The sequence below is a fragment of the Odontesthes bonariensis genome, chromosome 20 (assembly GCF_027942865.1).
Source record: "Odontesthes bonariensis isolate fOdoBon6 chromosome 20, fOdoBon6.hap1, whole genome shotgun sequence".
NCBI classification, from domain to species: domain Eukaryota; kingdom Metazoa; phylum Chordata; class Actinopteri; order Atheriniformes; family Atherinopsidae; genus Odontesthes; species Odontesthes bonariensis.
Genome location: NC_134525.1, coordinates 2,108,994 through 2,129,888, shown reverse-complemented (window position 1 = coordinate 2,129,888; position 20,895 = coordinate 2,108,994). Strand labels below are relative to the sequence as shown.

At 40.1% G+C, this 20,895-nt stretch overlaps 1 protein-coding gene across 5 annotated transcripts in view; it reads left to right on the top strand.

Annotated features, from left to right (window-relative positions):
- LOC142370092 (sodium channel protein type 3 subunit alpha-like) overlaps positions 1-20,895 on the top strand; it is a 316,646-nt gene that overhangs the window by 110,476 nt on the left and 185,275 nt on the right. For all 5 annotated transcript variants that reach the window (XM_075452519.1, XM_075452518.1, XM_075452520.1 and 2 more), the window contains exon 9: positions 11,792-11,855. In XM_075452519.1, coding sequence (XP_075308634.1) covers positions 11,792-11,855 — 64 coding nt within the window. The remainder of the gene's footprint in view (positions 1-11,791; positions 11,856-20,895) is intronic.

Below are 20,895 nucleotides of genomic sequence, written 5' to 3'. Positions count from 1 at the left end.
CTGCTATCCATCAGGTCCAAGGTAACTGGAGCAGGTAAAATGGCAACAAACATGAAGACTACACTGGAAAAAAATCAAAGTCTTACCAAGTATATTTGTCTAATTTCTAGTCAAAATATCTCATTACACTTAATATAAGACACAACTGCCTAACAAGCACCATTTCAGCCAGAGATAGGGACTTGTTTGAAGACAATACATCTGGAATATCTTGTTAAATGAAAAAGTCGGATTTCATATGAAACAAGCTTTTTTTGACATTGGAAGAGGTTTTTAAGCTAATTTCAAGATCACTTTTATCTTAAAAGTCCCAAATATCACATCTTATTTCAAGAAATCTTGACAAGCCGATTTTCACTAGTTCCATTGGCCGATTTTTTTTTTGCTTATTTCGAGCAAAAACGTCTTGTATTTGTTTTTGTTTTTTTACTTATTTTTGGAGGGGCATTTTTTCCAGTGTAGGACTGTGAGCATACTGTGGGATGGTTTAAAATTGTAAGTCAGTGTGTTAAAAGGCATTAACTTCTAGCTACCTCAGTGTAACCGAGGGTGTTCCTCAAGGCTCAATCCTGGGACCACTTTTTTTAATTTTGCATCTCAGCCGTCTCGATCTATACATCAAATTTAATTTGATTTTTTTTGCTTATTTCAAGCAAAAACGTCTTGTATTTGTTGTTTTTTTTTACTTATTTTTGGAGGGGCATTTTTTCCAGTGTAAACACTGAAAGCACGGCTGGAGCTGCTTCTGGTGCGTTCTGTGTCATGCTGCAGAGATGACTGGCGCTTCCTGAATGTACTGGACAATGTCCTGTTGGCGCTGTGGTTGCTGCTGACATCAGTAGCTCACATACAAACACACCTGCTGTCAGCTGGACAATTCGACAGGAGCACAGTACAGTCTTCTTTCCTTTTTTCCCCCTCTAAACCAACATTTACCTCCAGATTTATGCTCAGTCAGCCATGAAATATTGACTCTTTCCTCTTCGGTTTCATCTCTAAATGTTCTCGCTGTGCAGACATCTTCACTAATAATACTGTAAATAATCCGTTTACTCACCACTGCACCTTTCTATGTAAAACAAACAACGCGACATAAACTAAACATTCACACAGACACACCTGCCATTCGTCGCTCAACGCTTCTTTGTTCTTTTCAGGCTGCAGGCTTCGCCGTCTGACTTTTAAGAAATGAAGCCGTAAGCTGGCGGGTTTACCGGTTTATAAAACCTTTTGTTGATCAGCTAAATGTCTGAAGTGTCAGCGCCATCTTTAAATCAAATCAAATTTATTTATATAGCACATTTCATGTACAAACAATTCAAAGTGCTTTACATAAAATAAAAGCATTGCAGCAGGGAGTGTAAGAAGCATTAAAAATACATAAAAGAATATAAAGAGAAACAAACAAAATAATTTAAATTAATTTAAAAACAAGCAACAGTCCAGATAAGTTAAAAGATATTTCATGCATAGACACATGAGAACAGAAATGTCTTAGTTTAGTTAAGAGAAGCCCGACAGCGGTTAAAGAATCAGAAGTTTCCTCTTTCTTCTGCTGAGGGAAGAATGGGACCAGATGCAGTAAAGTTTGAGTTTACAGTAAAGGGCTAATGTTCCGCCCGTTTATTCATTTCCAGTTTGCTTCGCCATCCATCACATCAAACAAATGTCCCCCGCAGGCTCTCGTATCGACCTCTAAAAGCTGCTGTGAAACCCGAGAGCCGAGGCCGCGGCCTTAAGCCCGGCCCGCCGGGCCCATCTGGAAACAGCCCTCAGCCGGGAGATCAATGGCACATGTTCTCTATGCTAAACATTTCCCATCGAGCTGCGTCGTCCTGTGAGGACGGAGACAGCTGCAGCAGATGTCAACACCGCGCTTTGTTGGACGGTTTGATCCGTCTTAGTGAGCTGATGATGCCAACCAGAGGAAGGAGTAACGGATTTGTTCATCACAATGAAAACAGGCTGAGGGTGTTCAAGAGTCCACGAGTGAACTCCTTCGGTGTTTAAGACTTAGATCGTCTCATTTGTGGGATTTGTGCCTCTTTGTTTCTTCTTTGTTTCCTCTTTGTTTCTTCTTTGTTTCCTCTTTGTTTTCATCTTTGTTTCCTTTTTGTTTCCTCTTTGTTTCCTCTTTATTTCATCTTTGTTTCCTCTTTGTTTCTTCTTTGTTTCCTTTTTGTTTCCTCTTTGTTTCCTCTTTGTTTTCATCTTTGTTTCCTTTTTGTTTCCTCTTTGTTTCCTCTTTATTTCATCTTTGTTTCCTCTTTGTTTTCATCTTTGTTTCCTTTTTGTTTCTTCTTTGTTTTGATCTTTGTTTCCTTTTTGTTTCATCTTTGTTTCCTCTTTGTTTCCTCTTTGTTTCCTCTTTGTTTCCTCTTTATTTCATCTTTGTTTCCTCTTTGTTTTCATCTTTGTTTCCTTTTTGTTTCCTCTTTGCTTCCTCTTTGTTTTCATCTTTGTTTCATCTTTGTTTCCTTTTTGTTTCATCTTTGTTTCCTCTTTTTTTCCTCTTTGTTTTCATCTTTGTTTCCTTTTTGTTTCCTCTGTTTTCATCTTTGTTGCCTCTTTATTTCCTCTTTGTTGCCTCTTTATTTCCTCTTTGTTGCCTCTTTGTTTCCTCTTTGTTTCCTCTTTGTTGCCTCTTTGTTTCCTCTTTGTTTCCTCTTTATTTCCTCTTTGTTTCCTCTTTGTTTTCATCTTTGTTGCCTCTTTATTTCCTCTTTGTTGCCTCTTTGTTTCCTCTTTATTTCCTCTTTGTTGCCTCTTTGTTTCCTCTTTGTTTCCTCTTTATTTCATCTTTGTTTCCTCTTTGTTTTCATCTTTGTTTCCTTTTTGTTTCCTCTTTGTTGCCTCTTTGTTGCCTCTTTGTTTCGTCTTTTTGTTTCTTCTTTGTTTCCTCTTTGTTTTCCTCTTTGTTTCCTTTTTGTTTCTTCTTTGTTTCGTCTTTTTGTTTCATCTTTGTTGCCTCTTTGTTTCGTCTTTTTGTTTCGTCTTTGTTGCCTCTTTGTTGCCTCTTTATTTCATCTTTGTTGCCTCTTTGTTTCCTCTTTATTTCATCTTTGTTTCCTCTTTATTTCCTCTTTGTTGCCTCTTTGTTTCCTCTTTGTTTCCTCTTTATTTCCTCTTTGTTTCCTCTTTGTTTCCTCTTTATTTCCTCTTTGTTTCCTCTTTGTTTCGTCTTTTTGTTTCATCTTTGTTGCCTCTTTGTTTCGTCTTTTTGTTTCGTCTTTGTTGCCTCTTTGTTGCCTCTTTGTTTCCTCTTTATTTCATCTTTGTTTCCTCTTTATTTCCTCTTTGTTGCCTCTTTGTTTCGTCTTTTTGTTTCTTCTTTGTTGCCTCTTTATTTCCTCTTTGTTGCCTCTTTGTTTCGTCTTTTTGTTTCTTCTTTGTTTCCTCTTTGTTTCATCTTTGTTTCCTCTTTATTTCATCTTTGTTTCCTCTTTGTTGCCTCTTTATTTCATCTTTGTTTCCTCTTTGTTTCCTCTTTATTTCCTCTTTGTTTCCTCTTTATTTCATCTTTGTTTCCTCTTTATTTCCTCTTTGTTGCCTCTTTGTTTCGTCTTTTTGTTTCTTCTTTGTTGCCTCTTTGTTGCCTCTTTATTTCATCTTTGTTTCCTCTTTATTTCCTCTTTGTTGCCTCTTTGTTTCGTCTTTTTGTTTCTTCTTTGTTGCCTCTTTGTTTCCTCTTTATTTCATCTTTGTTTCCTCTTTATTTCCTCTTTGTTGCCTCTTTGTTTCGTCTTTTTGTTTCTTCTTTGTTGCCTCTTTGTTGCCTCTTTATTTCATCTTTGTTGCCTCTTTGTTTCCTCTTTATTTCCTCTTTGTTGCCTCTTTGTTTCCTCTTTATTTCATCTTTGTTTCCTCTTTGTTTTCATCTTTGTTTCCTTTTTGTTTCCTCTTTGTTGCCTCTTTGTTGCCTCTTTGTTTCGTCTTTTTGTTTCTTCTTTGTTGCCTCTTTGTTTCCTCTTTATTTCATCTTTGTTTCCTCTTTGTTTTCATCTTTGTTTCCTTTTTGTTTCCTCTTTGTTTCTTCTTTGTTTCCTCTTTATTTCATCTTTGTTTCCTCTTTGTTTCCTCTTTGTTGCCTCTTTGTTGCCTCTTTATTTCATCTTTGTTGCCTCTTTGTTTCCTCTTTATTTCCTCTTTATTTCCTCTTTATTTCATCTTTGTTTCCTCTTTGTTTCCTCTTTGTTGCCTCTTTGTTTCCTCTTTATTTCATCTTTGTTTCCTCTTTGTTTCCTCTTTGTTGCCTCTTTGTTTCCTCTTTATTTCCTCTTTGTTGCCTCTTTGTTTCCTCTTTGTTTCCTCTTTATTTCATCTTTGTTTCCTCTTTGTTTTCATCTTTGTTTCCTTTTTGTTTCCTCTTTGTTGCCTCTTTGTTTCGTCTTTTTGTTTCTTCTTTGTTGCCTCTTTGTTGCCTCTTTATTTCATCTTTGTTTCCTCTTTGTTTCCTCTTTGTTTCCTCTTTGTTTCATCTTTGTTTCTTCTTTGTTGCCTCTTTGTTGCCTCTTTGTTTCGTCTTTTTGTTTCTTCTTTGTTGCCTCTTTGTTGCCTCTTTATTTCATCTTTGTTTCCTCTTTGTTTCATCTTTGTTTCCTCTTTGTTTTCCTCTTTGTTTCCTTTTTGTTTCCTCTTTGTTGCCTCTTTGTTGCCTCTTTGTTTCGTCTTTTTGTTTCTTCTTTGTTGCCTCTTTGTTGCCTCTTTATTTCATCTTTGTTTCCTCTTTGTTTCCTCTTTGTTTCCTCTTTGTTTTCATCTTTGTTTCCTCTTTGTTGCCTCTTTATTTCATCTTTGTTTCCTCTTTGTTTCCTCTTTGTTGCCTCTTTGTTTCGTCTTTTTGTTTCTTCTTTGTTGCCTCTTTGTTGCCTCTTTGTTTCGTCTTTTTATTTCCTCTTTGTTGCCTCTTTGTTTCCTCTTTATTTCATCTTTGTTTCCTCTTTGTTTCCTCTTTGTTGCCTCTTTGTTGCCTCTTTATTTCATCTTTGTTTCCTCTTTGTTTCCTCTTTGTTGCCTCTTTGTTTCGTCTTTTTGTTTCTTCTTTGTTGCCTCTTTGTTGCCTCTTTATTTCATCTTTGTTTCCTCTTTATTTCCTCTTTGTTGCCTCTTTGTTTCGTCTTTTTGTTTCTTCTTTGTTGCCTCTTTGTTGCCTCTTTTTTTCATCTTTGTTTCATCTTTGTTTCCTCTTTGTTGCCTCTTTATTTCATCTTTGTTTCCTCTTTATTTCCTCTTTTTTGCCTCTTTGTTTCGTCTTTTTGTTTCATCTTTGTTTCCTCTTTATTTCCTCTTTGTTGCCTCTTTGTTTCGTCTTTTTGTTTCTTCTTTGTTGCCTCTTTGTTGCCTCTTTTTTTCATCTTTGTTTCATCTTTGTTTCCTCTTTATTTCCTCTTTGTTGCCTCTTTGTTTCGTCTTTTTGTTTCTTCTTTGTTGCCTCTTTGTTGCCTCTTTTTTTCATCTTTGTTTCATCTTTGTTTCCTCTTTATTTCCTCTTTGTTGCCTCTTTGTTTCGTCTTTTTGTTTCTTCTTTGTTGCCTCTTTGTTGCCTCTTTTTTTCATCTTTGTTTCATCTTTGTTTCCTCTTTGTTGCCTCTTTATTTCATCTTTGTTTCCTCTTTATTTCCTCTTTGTTGCCTCTTTGTTTCGTCTTTTTGTTTCATCTTTGTTGCCTCTTTGTTGCCTCTTTATTTCATCTTTGTTTCCTCTTTATTTCCTCTTTGTTTCGTCTTTTTGTTTCTTCTTTGTTGCCTCTTTGTTTCGTCTTTGTTTCGTCTTTTTGTTTCATCTTTGTTTCCTCTTTATTTCATCTTTGTTTCCTCTTTATTTCCTCTTTATTTCCTCTTTGTTGCCTCTTTGTTTCGTCTTTTTGTTTCATCTTTGTTTCCTCTTTGTTGCCTCTTTATTTCATCTTTGTTTCCTCTTTATTTCCTCTTTATTTCATCTTTGTTTCCTCTTTGTTTCCTCTTTGTTTCGTCTTTTTGTTTCTTCTTTGTTGCCTCTTTGTTTCGTCTTTTTGTTTCTTCTTTGTTGCCTCTTTATTTCATCTTTGTTTCCTCTTTGTTTCCTCTTTGTTTTCATCTTTGTTTCCTTTTTGTTTCCTCTTTGTTGCCTCTTTGTTTCCTCTTTGTTTCGTCTTTTTGTTTCATCTTTGTTGCCTCTTTATTTCATCTTTGTTTCCTCTTTGTTTCCTCTTTGTTTCGTCTTTTTGTTTCTTCTTTGTTGCCTCTTTGTTGCCTCTTTATTTCATCTTTGTTTCCTCTTTATTTCCTCTTTGTTGCCTCTTTGTTTCGTCTTTTTGTTTCTTCTTTGTTGCCTCTTTGTTTCGTCTTTTTGTTTCTTCTTTGTTGCCTCTTTGTTGCCTCTTTATTTCATCTTTGTTTCCTCTTTGTTTCCTCTTTATTTCCTCTTTGTTTCCTCTTTATTTCATCTTTGTTTCCTCTTTATTTCCTCTTTGTTGCCTCTTTGTTTCGTCTTTTTGTTTCTTCTTTGTTGCCTCTTTGTTGCCTCTTTATTTCATCTTTGTTTCCTCTTTGTTTCCTCTTTATTTCCTCTTTGTTTCCTCTTTATTTCATCTTTGTTTCCTCTTTATTTCCTCTTTGTTGCCTCTTTGTTTCGTCTTTTTGTTTCTTCTTTGTTGCCTCTTTGTTTCCTCTTTATTTCATCTTTGTTTCCTCTTTATTTCCTCTTTGTTTCCTCTTTATTTCATCTTTGTTTCCTCTTTATTTCCTTTGTTTCGTCTTTTTGTTTCTTCTTTGTTGCCTCTTTGTTGCCTCTTTATTTCATCTTTGTTGCCTCTTTGTTTCCTCTTTATTTCATCTTTGTTTCCTCTTTATTTCCTCTTTGTTGCCTCTTTGTTTCGTCTTTTTGTTTCTTCTTTGTTGCCTCTTTGTTTCCTCTTTATTTCATCTTTGTTTCCTCTTTATTTCCTCTTTGTTGCCTCTTTGTTTCGTCTTTTTGTTTCTTCTTTGTTGCCTCTTTGTTTCCTCTTTATTTCATCTTTGTTTCCTCTTTATTTCCTCTTTGTTGCCTCTTTGTTGCCTCTTTGTTTCGTCTTTTTGTTTCTTCTTTGTTGCCTCTTTGTTTCATCTTTGTTTCCTCTTTGTTTCGTCTTTTTGTTGCCTCTTTGTTGCCTCTTTATTTCATCTTTGTTTCCTCTTTATTTCATCTTTGTTGCCTCTTTATTTCATCTTTGTTTCCTCTTTGTTTCATCTTTGTTTCTTCTTTGTTCCCTCTTTGTTTCGTCTTTTTGTTTCTTCTTTGTTGCATCTTTGTTTCCTCTTTATTTCATCTTTGTTTCCTCTTTATTTCCTCTTTGTTGCCTCTTTGTTTCTTCTTTGTTGCCTCTTTGTTGCCTCTTTATTTCATCTTTGTTTCCTCTTTATTTCCTCTTTGTTGCCTCTTTGTTGCCTCTTTATTTCATCTTTGTTTCCTCTTTATTTCCTCTTTGTTGCCTCTTTGTTGCCTCTTTGTTTCGTCTTTTTGTTTCTTCTTTGTTGCCTCTTTGTTTCATCTTTGTTTCCTCTTTGTTTCGTCTTTTTGTTGCCTCTTTGTTGCCTCCTTATTTCATCTTTGTTTCCTCTTTATTTCATCTTTGTTGCCTCTTTATTTCATCTTTGTTTCCTCTTTGTTTCATCTTTGTTTCTTCTTTGTTCCCTCTTTGTTGCCTCTTTGTTTCCTCTTTATTTCATCTTTGTTTCCTCTTTATTTCCTCTTTGTTGCCTCTTTGTTTCTTCTTTGTTGCCTCTTTGTTGCCTCTTTATTTCATCTTTGTTTCCTCTTTATTTCCTCTTTGTTGCCTCTTTGTTTCTTCTTTGTTGCCTCTTTGTTTCCTCTTTGTTTCCTCTTTGTTTCCTCTTTATTTCCTTTGTGGCCGAGGCCGCTCACCTCTCTCCGTACGACCGCAGCATTTTCAAATGTACAGGAATATCAGGACCACGGCCAATCAGAGGGGGGCCCCGCCCCCAACTGTCTCTGATTGGTTTAGACCACGGTATGGACCACGGTATTATTAGTGTTGTTGAACCAAAGGGTCGCGGGGACACAGAAACTGTGCAAACTGTGCTCAGAAAGCTGTAAACCTGCAGCAGCCTCTGATGGACGAGCGCTCAGACATTAGATTCATCACCCAACGGTGTCTTTCAGGAGCAGATTAACACGGCCTCCGTCTGATTCGCTTGGACCATTAACTCCCCCCGCTGAAAGATTTTCACGTGTGTAAATTTATCTCCTGACGGTGAAATTGCAGGAGGGCAGGATGGAGCTTTATTAAGGCTTGACAGGGTAATTTGCCACTCGGGTTTTTTTTTTTAAAGAGAAATAAAATTAAGCGTGCAGGTCCTCGATGTCCCGTAGAGACAATTTTCCATGATTCTGACACTCTCTTTATCAAAAAAAAAGAAGCAAAGCTTTATTAAATGTCACATTTATTTTAAGGGTGAAGCTCAGGTAATGACTCTAAGTAGGCCGCTGCCATCTGCTTTGCCTCTGTGAGTAATCTCGGCGCTTCCTGCTTACTTTGAGCTCACGAACGAAAGCGGTCGGACTTCAGAAGTTTTTGTTGGCGGGCCGGGACGCAGCCTCCCCGATAACAAAAGGAATATCCGCACTATTAAAAGGTTTCAGAGCCTTTGGTGCAGCGACGGCCAGAATCCCACAGCAGCAGCACAGAACCTCCACGTTAAAAAAAGGTCCTTTTTGTTGCTTATAAAGTGATGAAATGTCTCTGACAGGCGGAGGTTTTGACTTTTGATGCTTTGTAATCAGTCATAATGGCTCATAGCTGGAGTTAAATGCATGTGGTCCCAATTCTCTGCTGAATAAAAGATGAGCATCGCAGATAGAAAGATCTCCTCAGCAGGGGCGGATCTAGAAAAATATTTATGGGGTGGCGAGAGGGGGGCTTTAGTAGCGCCAAATTCGTGGGAACAAAATTCTAAATAGCCGGTATTTTGTCAGGTTTTCAACACGTTTGGGATCTAAACGACCACTTTCTGTCTGAAAATGTTTCAAATGTTGCTAAACTTTACAGAGTTTAGAGCTCCCCGACATCCCATCCCGAGCTCAGACGCCCTAATATATGTTCCCAGGAACAAAATAAGGGATGATTGTTCCCTTTTTATTAGTTCTTTCTCCTTTCAAACGCAGGGAAACTAAAAACTAGGGAGTTTTACACCTGGTGGGGACTTCAGACGCCCTAATATATGCTCCCAGGAACAAAATAAGGGATGATTGTTCCCTTTTTATTAGTTATTTCTGCATTCAAACGAAGGGAAACTAAAAACTGGGGAGTTCTACACCTGGTGGGGACTTCAGACGCCCTAATATATGCTCCCAGGAACAAAATAAGGGATGATTGTTCCCTTTTTATTAGTTATTTCTGCATTCAAACGAAGGGAAACTAAAAACTGGGGAGTTCTACACCTGGTGGGGACTTCAGACGCCCTAATATATGTTCCCAAGAACAAAATAAGGGATGATTGTTCCCTTTTTATTAGTTCTTTCTCCTTTCAAACGAAGGGAAACTAAAATCTGGGGAGTTTTACACCTGGTGGGGACTTCAGACGCCCTAATATATGTTCCCAGGAACAAAATAAGGGATGATTGTTCCCTTTTTATTAGTTCTTTCTCCTTTCAAACGAAGGGAAACTAAAATCTGGGGAGTTTTACACCTGGTGGGGACTTCAGACGCCCTAATATATGTTCCCAGGAACAAAATAAGGGATGATTGTTCCCTTTTTATTAGTTATTTCTGCTTTCAAACGAAGGGAAACTAAAAACTGGGGAGTTTTACACCTGGTGGGGACTTCAGACGCCCTAATATATGCTCCCAGGAACAAAATAAGGGATGATTGTTCCCTTTTTATTAGTTCTTTCTCCTTTCAAACGAAGGGAAACTAAAAACTGGGGAGTTTTACACCTGGTGGGGACTTCAGACATCCTAATATATGCTCCCAGGAACAAAATAAGGGATGATTGTTCCCTTTTTATTAGTTCTTTCTCCTTTCAAACGAAGGGAAACTAAAATCTGGGGAGTTTTACACCTGGTGGGGACTTCAGACGCCCTAATATATGCTCCCAGGAACAAAATAAGGGATGATTGTTCCCTTTTTATTAGTTCTTTCTCCTTTCAAACGAAGGGAAACTAAAAACTGGGGAGTTCTACACCTGGTGGGGACTTCAGACGCCCTAATATATGTTCCCAAGAACAAAATAAGGGATGATTGTTCCCTTTTTATTAGTTCTTTCTCCTTTCAAACGAAGGGAAACTAAAATCTGGGGAGTTTTACACCTGGTGGGGACTTCAGACGCCCTAATATATGCTCCCAGGAACAAAATAAGGGATGATTGTTCCCTTTTTATTAGTTCTTTCTCCTTTCAAACGAAGGGAAACTAAAAACTGGGGAGTTTTACACCTGGTGGGGACTTCAGACGCCCTAATATATGTTCCCAGGAACAAAATAAGGGATGATTGTTCCCTTTTTATTAGTTATTTCTGCTTTCAAACGAAGGGAAACTAAAATCTGGGGAGTTTTACACCTGGTGGGGACTTCAGACGCCCTAATATATGCTCCCAGGAACAAAATAAGGGATGATTGTTCCCTTTTTATTAGTTCTTTCTGCTTTCAAACGAAGGGAAACTAAAAACTGGGGAGTTTTACACCTGGTGGGGACTTCAGACGCCCTAATATATGCTCCCAGGAACAAAATAAGGGATGATTGTTCCCTTTTTATTAGTTATTTCTCCTTTCCAATGCAGGGAAACTTAAAACTGGGGAGTTTTACACCTGGTGGGGACTTCAGACGCCCTAATATATGTTCCCAGGAACAAAATAAAGGATGATTGTCCCCTTTAAATGAATCATTCTCTGTTTAAACCCAGATTTCTCTGAAACTCATCCCTTTTCTGGCATTAAACAACACTTTTGACTACTTGTTTACCTGAAAACGGCTCCAAACTCATCTGAAAGTTCTCCTGCTGCTGCTGCTCAGGACTGAACTCAGCTCAGCAGACATTAAGCAGCGCCTGTTTTCCTCCTGCAGACGTGCATTAAAAGCTTTTGAACTCGTGATGCCAGACGCTTTGTTCTCGAGTGCGTTTGAGGCGGTCGAGTACCTGAAGTACTCCACGTGAGGAGGTTAAAGCGCGTTAATGTACTTGGAAATGGGCTTGTGGTCAGAGTGAAGTGTTGAATAAATGCTCAACAAACCGTGGTGTGCCGTAATGGTTTTGGTTTTAAAGGCTCAGACGCTCTAACCAGACGAAAGCACACAAACGAGTCTGATGAGCTTATTGATCGTGCGGTGAGACGGGCAGACGGGCGCGGATCTGAGCACAGACTCACACTGTGAAGCAATCAGGAGGAGCTAACTGAGCTGAGGCTTCATAGGCTGGTAATCAGGAACCTGCTGACTCAAACTAACTCCCCAAACATGAGTCTGACATGTCACTTTAAGGTGGGATGATTCCAACAGGGCCTGGATTCTGTTCAGCTGCTTCAACAGTCACGTTTTTAATTTTTTTATTTTTTATTATTATTATTATTATTATTATTATATATTTTTTCTGTTTTTCTTCTTCAGTTATTTATTTATTAATTTTATTTTAATAATTATTGCTATTATTATCGTTGCTTTTTTTTATGTATCTTCTTGTTCTGTTGTTCACCGTTTGTAAATTAACAAATTGTGCAATGAACATATGTTTAAAAAACAAAACAAAAAAAGAGTCTTGTTTTGTAATAAAAGGAGATTATACAAGAGGTTTTAACCTGAAATTTATCCTCTTTTGTCCCAGACAACTTCTACAAGGTGGAGGGAGCCAAGGATGCCTTAATCTGCGGGAACAGCAGCGACGCAGGGTGAGTTCTCGCTTTGGTTTTTAGATGAATTCAGAGGCTGGAAACACCTGGAAACACCTGGATTTACCTGGATTTACTTGGATTTACCAGGTGGTCGGGCACATGAGCAGTTTTCACTTTGTTTTCAAGGTTTAGACTGTGAGTCAACACAGTTATTGACTCAGCTGCACGGATACACGGGTAGTTATTCTGAGAGTAATGTTTGAATGGAGCCTTTATCTGCCTGGTCCCATGCACACATTTATGCATCAGAAGACGTAACTTTTGGACTCAGATGTGTGATCACACGAACAGTCAGTTGGAAATAAGTGGTGCCGATGATCACAGCATTTTCCTCTCGGTTCTGTTGGTGGCTGGTTTTAAAGGCAAATGTTTCTCTGGAAGTTCAGTTTTGCCCTGGAGGTCGATGTTTCTTCAGTCTCTGTTAGAGATGGGACCGAGTCACACATGTGCAAGTCCCAAGTCATTTTTTCTTGGGCAAGTCAAGTAAAGTCACCTTATTATTGCAATTTTACCTGCAGAATCTGATCTTAATAAAGTGAAAACACAAAGATATAAGTAACTGTCAGTAAACATCATTGGCCAATGTGTCCAACCTGTCCACCCCGTATCATATCAAGCTAACGTTAGCTAACTACCGGCTAGGCTAACAGGATAATATTAGCTAATTTGACGAGCACTTCCTGGTCAGAATGGATCTTCAAATGACGAACAAAGTTGGAAGTTATGCTAGATGATTAACACTCAAGTCATTCAAGTTATCGTGTCTCAAGTCAAGTGCCGAGTCTTTAACTTCCAAGTCTGAGTCGAGTCTCAAGTCTTTTATTTTTTTGTCAAGTCAAAAGTCATCAAAACAGCGACTCAAGTCCAAGTCACAGTGACTCGAGTCCCCGTCTCTGGTCTCTGTTGAGCCGGTCGATGGTCTCCTCTTGCTCTCAGGTGTTCAGACGATCTGAAAATAATATCAGATGAATGCCTCATCTTTGGTTTACCATAAAAGCAGCTTTTACTCCCCAAAAAACACAACCCTGGTATTTATTTAGCTCCTCTTTTGTTTGAAAGTTCCTCATTTAACGAGCCGTCACTCCTTAAGTTGGCTCCGCCTCCTCTGCTAAGCCCCGTTAAGGAGTTATTGCTGTTCCTTTAGCAGCAGCTAACGCTAACAGCTTAGTTAACGAAGGTGACGTACACCAGCTTCTGAGGAGTTATTGCTGTTCCTTTAGCAGCAGCTAACGCTAACAGCTTAGCTAACGAAGGTGACGTACACCAGCTTCTGAGGAGTTATTGCTGTTCCTTTAGCAGCAGCTAACGCTAACAGCTTAGCTAACGAAGGTGACGTACACCAACTTCTAAGGAGTTATTTCTGTTATTTTCTCCTTTAGCAGCAGCTAACGCTAACAGCTTAGTTAATGAAGATGACGTACACCAACTTCTAAGGAATTATTGCTGTTATTTTCTCCTTTAGCAGCAGCTAACGCTAACAGCTTAGCTAACGAAGGTGACGTACACCAACTTCTAAGGAGTTATTTCTGTTATTTTCTCCTTTAGCAGCAGCTAACGCTAACAGCTTAGTTAATGAAGATGACGTACACCAACTTCTAAGGAATTATTGCTGTTATTTTCTTCCTTTAGCAGCAGCTAACGCTAACAGCTTAGCTAACGAAGGTGACGTACACCAGCTTCTAAGGAGTTATTGCTGTTCCTTTAGCAGCAGCTAATGCTAACAGCTTAGCTAATGAAGCAGACGTACACCAACTTCTGAGGAGTTATTGCTGTTCCTTTAGCAGCAGCTAATGCTAACAGCTTAGCTAATGAAGCAGACGTACACCAGCTTCTGAGGAGTTATTGCTGCTCCTTTCTGAAAGATGAACATTATTGTTCCCACATTACTTTGTTAGCTGAAGCTTTCTAGCTGAACGGTTCCGTTCTGTAACTCATCAACCTGCAGCTGTGTGGATAAGGTGTGTTTCCAACCCAACACCTAGCATCTCCTCGCTCTCGGTGTGCTAACGTTACATCATCGGCATGTTTCTGATAAAGATGTAGGTCTCCGAGTACAACTGTTTAATGAGATAAATATATCCAAAGTGTTTAAATGCAGTAATTAACGGTACACAATCATCACTACGAGTTACGCTGTTTGGTCCATCACTGTTGATGAGAAAGCATCGTTTGCTAGCATCTGCTGCTAGCTTACAGCTACACGCTAAGGGTTAGGGTTAGGAGGACAGTGTTTTGTGTTTCTTTGATAGTTTTTGACCGTTTAATTGTCACACTTGAATTTTTTGAGGAGCTTTTGTGGAGTTTGAGTAATCTGGAGTTTAGACACTTCGATTTTCCGCCGGAAGGTCTGAGTAACAAAGTAAAAGAAGTGGAACTGGAGAGGAGCTTGAAGGGTCTGTTTGAAGATGCTGCTGAGTTGCGTTTTATGGGATCAGGATATGCCAGCTTTCCTCCGAGGCTTCCTCTCTGCTTTCTGCTGGTGCGGCTCTAATTTTGTGGATTGATCCGTTAATGAATAATTTCTTGTAACTGCTGAAAATGCTGGTGCTCTTCGTAAGAATGTTTTTCCAGGGTTGGTAATTTCTGTGGATATCATTGATACATTAAAACAGTGATACTCACTATTTATTTCATATTGGCAGCAAAATCAAGGTTAGAGCCACTTTTACCACAACATACTAAAGTCCCCCTTTTGCAAATATGCATTTCTACATATAAAACATCCCACAAAAAACAGAAACAACACAGCCAATACATTTTCAATTCAGACCACATTTACCTTAATACTGGGATGAGCAGAAGCTGGCGTGCATGTGCTCGACTTTCTTCATGTTGTATTTGTAGTTTGTTGTTGTAATCATAGTGAGACATTCAGGATGAGCATGGTTTCTGTGCTGGTTTTTGCCCTTTTTGAATTAAAAACCGATCCATTGTGCCTGCATCTCGCGGTACACCCGACGTTTGCCTGCTCGTCCCCTCTCTGGCGTCTTTATGCTGATTTTTGTTTGGTTTTTGTGTCCTTTTTTAATTAATTCAATTCAATTCAATTCAGTTTTACTTAAATACAACAAATGTAATCTCAAGGCACTTAAATAATAAAGTCCAATTCAAGCCAATTGGAATTCAATTCATTGTAATCATAATTATTTATAAAAATAATCCAATTCATTCAAATAGAGCCAATTCAAAACCGATCCATTGTGCCTGCATCTCACGCTGGAGCTAGCGTGCTCTGGCTAAAGGAGCTAGCGTGCTCTGGCTAAAGGAGCTAGCGTGCTCTGGCTAAAGGAGCTAGCGTGCTCTGGCTAAAGGAGCTAGCGTGCTCTGCGGTCAAGTGTGAGGTGGTTTAAGCGGGCTGCGTTGCCAGGTTTAACACTGTGCCCCCTTTAGGAAACACCATTAAGCCTTAATTAATACTTAATAAAAATATTTAATACTACAAAAACCTTCAGCTCTCACTGGAGCGGTTCGCAGCCGAGTGTGAAGCGGCTGGGATGAGAATCAGCACCTCCAAATCCGAGACCATGGTCTTCGGCCGGAAAAGGGTGGAATTCCCTCTCCGGGTCGGGAATGAGATCCTTCCCCAAGTGGAGGAGTTCAAGTATCTCGGGGTCTTGTTCACGAGTGAGGGACGAATGGAACAGGAGATTGACAGACGGATCGGTGCGGCGTCTGCAGTGATGCGGGCTCTGCACCGGCCCGTCGTGGTGAAGAAGGAGCCGAGCCAGAAGGCCAAGCTCTCGATTTACCGGTCAATCTATGTTCCTACCCTCACCTATGGTCACGAGCTGTGGGTAGTGACCGAAAGAACGAGATCGCCAATACAAGCGGCCGAAATGAGTTTCCTCCGCAGGGTGTCTGGGCTCTCCCTTAGAGATAGGGTGAGAAGCTCGGTCATCCGGGAGGGGCTCGGAGTAGAACCGCTGCTCCTCCGCATCCAGAGGAGTCAGATGAGGTGGCTCGGGCATCTGGTTAGGATGCCTCCTGGACGCCTCCCCGGTGAGGTGTTCCGGGCCCGTCCCACTGGGAGGAGGCCCCGGGGAAGACCCAGGACACGTTGGAGAGACTATGTCTCTCGGCTGGCCTGGGAACGCCTCGGGGTCCCCCCAGAAGAGCTGGAGGAAGTGGCCGGGGACAGGGACGTCTGGGTCTCTCTGCTCAAGCTGCTGCCCCCGCGACCCGATCCCCGGACCAGCGGAAGATGATGGATGGATGGATGGATGGATGGATGGACTACAAAAACGCAAACTTAAAAATACTTAACACTGTGCAGTTGTCGCTGTGTGTTATTTGAAAAAATGTATTGTTATTGTTACCATGTTGTTATAAGCTACTGTGCAAGGCAAGGCAATTTTATTTGTAGAGCACAATTCGTACACACGGTAATTCAAAGTGCTTTACAGCTACATAAAATCACAAGAAAGCAATAAAATCATTAAAAATAAATAAAAAATAAAAAAACCATTAAAAATAATCATTAATTAATTCATTTGAAAGTGAAGAGTGCAGATAAAATACTTTCAGATGTCATATGCACAAAATAAATAGAACTGTTGAGAGTTGTCAGAGTCTACAGTGCGAGTGCGAGCCACCAATTAAAGCTTGAGGAGCCGCCCAATGAGTATCTCAGCTTTAGAGCCATTTTTACTGTTCTGACAGCTTCTTTGAATGAATCTCCAACCTGTGGGATGCTGCTCTTCTTCTTCTTCTTCTTCTTCTTCTTCTTCTTCTTCTTCTTCTTCTTCTTCTTCTTCTTCTTCTTCTTCTTCTTCTTCTTCTTCTTCTTCTTCTTCTTCTTCTTCTTCTTCTTCTTCTTCTTCTTCTTCTTCTTCTTCTTCTTCTTCTTCTTCTTCTTCTTCTTCTTCTTCTTCTTCTTCTTCTTCTTCTTCTTCTTCTTCTTCTTCTTCTTCTTCTTCCTCTGATGCAAGACGCAGCAGAACGAATGTGTCTCATCATCTGCTTGAATCTTTGCTGCTGGTACCATGAACTGCAGAGTTGTGTGACATGTCAGAAGGAACTAGTATCTGTGCCGAGCGTCCACGCCGAGGGCAGCGCGCTGACAGATACCGAGTGACACGGCTACGACAACACTGTGTGCAGAGAAGAGACCATCGTCCAACACCGAGAAGCTTAACCTCTGGGAAAACCGTTAGCCCGAAGCTAACTGAGGAGGCAAACAGGAAGCCAGCTGACACACAGAAGCAAAGAAGCATGGGGAAGGAGGTGGAGAAAGGAAAATGAAAAGTCAGGAGATGGGTGGAGATGGAGAGAAATAACATGAATGTGAGGAAAAGAGATGTTTTAGTCTCAACTGAAAAGGCATCTTTATTCATACAGCGCATTTCATACCACAGGCTACTCAATGTGCTTTACATAAAGACAAGGCATTTAAAAGAACAGCATAAAGCAGCATAAAAACAAGCAATTTAAAGAGAAAAAAAAATAAAACACAGTTAAAAGCAATCAAAGAAGAGGGGAAAAAGAAAAATATAAACTCAACCATAAGCACACGGAAAGAAAAATGTTTTTAACCTGGATTTAAAAGTGCTTCCAGTCTGGGCTGTCGGCAGCAGGCAGTGATACGAAGGGAGAGAAAATAGGGCCAAGAGATTGTGAGGTCTGACTTTTTCCTGGAGAACCATTTTGTGATGCAAATGTATTACTCTGTTGAACGCATATTGTTCTGAGAAGCAAAACGCTTTATTTTTTAAACCCCAGCCAACTAGCCGGACTACCTTCATCAACACCAAAACGAGGCTGGAACTCTGCTCACAGGACGCAGCAGGGGGTAAGAAGATGTTCAGAAATGATGCTGCTGATATGGGATGTTACACAGCTTCATGTCAGAAGAGGCGAACTATCCCTTTAAGCCTCGACATCGGACATGATCGGGAAAGCTTCCTGGACTTGTTACGTCGAGGATTTCCCAACATATCGGCCCGTTCCTGGCCTCCTGTCTCCGGCCTCCGTGGCCCTCCCTGGGGCTTCAGTGTGGGGTCTCCTGAGGTGCTGCCTGGGCCTCTTGGCAGGAGTGTTCACTGCAGTCAAACCATCCCTCTGGGTCTCGTTATCCTCTGGACTCCCCTCGGCTTAGGGCCCCGACAAATCCCTCCCAACTCAACTTTAACCAACTCCAACTCTAAAGCTTTTACCCTCGCTGTCCTCCCAGGGTCCAAGGTCCTCCCTGCTAAATATAAAGTTTTAAATCATAATCTTTCTTTAGTGGTGACCGGATATTTTGCTCTTATAGATATTAGTTTAGCTAATTTATCAAAATAAAGACTAAGAAAGCTGGAAAAACATCTTGAATAAAAGAACGACTCGTAGTTTGCTGCAGCTTTAAGGCTGAATTTAATATTTATTCTCATTTTCACCTCCCACATTAGAATTAGGGGGTTTGAGTCCCACACATAAGCAGGATTGTAAAGGTTTGCAGCTTTTCTTTTGTTTGTGTCTCTTTTGGTGGAAAACTTCTTTTTTTCCAGCAGCATTAAATCAAATCGTCTGATAATGTTATAGTCTCACAATAAAGGCTGAAATAATATAAAAATGACATTTTCAAGGCTTCCTAAATGTTCCGTGCCTGTTTTTTCTTTGCAGATAGTGACATGCTTACGTTTAGTCATACGTGGAACTGTCGCTGATGTGACATTTCACAACTTTTATATGATTAAAGACGCTTTTAATGAAGAAGGAAGGTGGGAGTGGTGTTACAGACCGTCATGTTCAGCTCCCTCCAACACATTTTCACTTCACTTCCAGTTGCAGCTTAACGTCAGGGACAGAAAACAACTTTAAATGGATTAGTTGGGCTTAAATATGAGTAAAAAGGTGAAAGGTTCTCATCAGGCACGCAGCTGTGTGCCGGACATATGGAGACTGAGACTGGTTCTCACAAAAAAACACGAAATAAGCTCAATTTTTGCTGTTTTTTTTTGTGCTGAAGGACACCAAATAACTCCAAATAGGAACACTGTGATGAGAAATGGTCCCAAAACGAGTGTTTGGTGTCACAGCTTCACACGGCTGCTGCTGTTGGATCAATAAGGAGAGATCAGGTGAAGGGTTGACACAGATTTAATGACGAAGCACTGGCTGTATTTATGGATGAAAGAGGGATCGGTCACCACAAATGAAACTTATTTACACCAAACGGGCGTTTGAATCCCCATGTTTTTCCATCTGACGCCCCTGAGTTGAGCTTTCAGGGATTCTGGGTGCTGAGACTCGTCCTGCAGAGGCACAAAGTGAGTCAATGCACCTGAGATACCAGCTGAGAAACTGCTGGAGGAGGAAAGAGCTGATTGGCTGTGCCTGGGGGGAAAGGTCGCCGAGCACCTGCAACACGCCTCACGGGCACCGCGGTACCGATGCCGTAGATTTACTTTGGGAACACGAGGTCTGAGAAAGTGCAGCCAGAGGCTATGTTTCACATAAATGATTAAATCTGTGAGTCATTTTCCTCCTTAAAGGGTTGGCTGTGTTCGAAACCGCCTACTACTCCTACTACTCCTACTAACTTTTTGAGTTAGTATGCGAGTTTGAGTAAGCGAGACGTTCCCGGATGCATACTAGATTCTCCTAAATGTTGGGTATGCATCATGAGGTTACTACTCATACTCAAACTACCCAAGATGCAACGTAACGTGACGTCGCCGATCGTCATTTCCTGTCAAAACGGCAGTTTCAAGATAGCTACAACGAGGGTAGGTTCACTTCCTGTTTTCAAAACAAAAGCACCAATTGTATGGTAATGGCTTTCCCTATGATAAAAGGCAACGGGTATTTTATTTTGTGAAAATAACCGGAAGTGCGTTGCTCACTGCAGCTAGCTTTAGTAGCGTCGAATTCGTGGGAACAAAATTGTAAACAGCCGGTATTTTGTCAGGTTTTCAACACGTTGGGGATCTAAACGACTACTTTCTCTCCTGAAAATGTTTCAAATGTTGCTAAAGTTTACAGAGTTTAGAGCTTAAGGGAAATCAGCTTCAGGCCGGCTGATTTCAGCTCGGGCAGGAGCGCAATGCATTGTGGGTAAACGCTCTGCATACTGTCTGATCGATGAGAATGCAGTATGTAGCATGTAGTATGCAGTATGAAAGTATGTAGTATGGAAGTATGTAGTATGGAAGTATTTAGTATGTAGTATGGAAGTATGTTGTAGGAAAGTATGCAGTATGTAGCATGTATGGAACTTTAGCAACATTTGAAACATTTTCAGGCGAGAAAAAGTGGTTTAGATCCCCAACGTGTTGAAAATCTGACAAAATACTGAAAGAAAATTAAAATTAAAACAAAATCTATTTACAATTTTGTTCCCACGAATTCGGCGCTACTAAAGCTAGTCGCAGTGAGTAACGCACTTCCGGTTATTTTCACAAAATAAAATACCCGTTGCCTTTTATCATAGGGAAAGCCATTACCATACAATTGGTGCTTTTGTTTTGAAAACAGGAAGTGAACCTACCCTCGTTGTAGCTAGCTTGAAACTGCCGTTTTGACAGGAAATGACGATCGGCGACGTCACGTTACGTTGCATCTTGGGTAGTTTGAGTATGAGTAGTAACCTCATGATGCATACCCAACATTTCAGAGAATCTAGTATGCATCCAGGAACTTCTCACTCGCTCAAACTTGCTTACCAACTCAAAAGGTTAGCAAAAGGCTCGATGATGCTCGTGTTTTCTGCTCCTGATCCTGAACATGTCTCACAAAGCTTCAGTCTGGTGTGTTTGGGGCTGCATAGCTGCAACGTGGTGCCTGTAATGACCCGTGTCCACCCCTGATAGGGCCCACAGTGGTTGTTCTGGCCAGATGGTAAGAACAGGTCTGAATGGGTCACTGAGGAAGGTTTCCGCTGCTGTTTCAGAATGATTATTATTAACATTTATCAGTCTGCTAGTTTTCCTCAGAATGAGGATCAGCAATCACATTTCTTTCCGTTTAGAAAATAAACGAGTAACAGATTCAAATGAAATGCACCCGCCGAGAAGAAAAAGCACCGACTGGACACATTTCAGTCGTTGTTTAGCGAGAG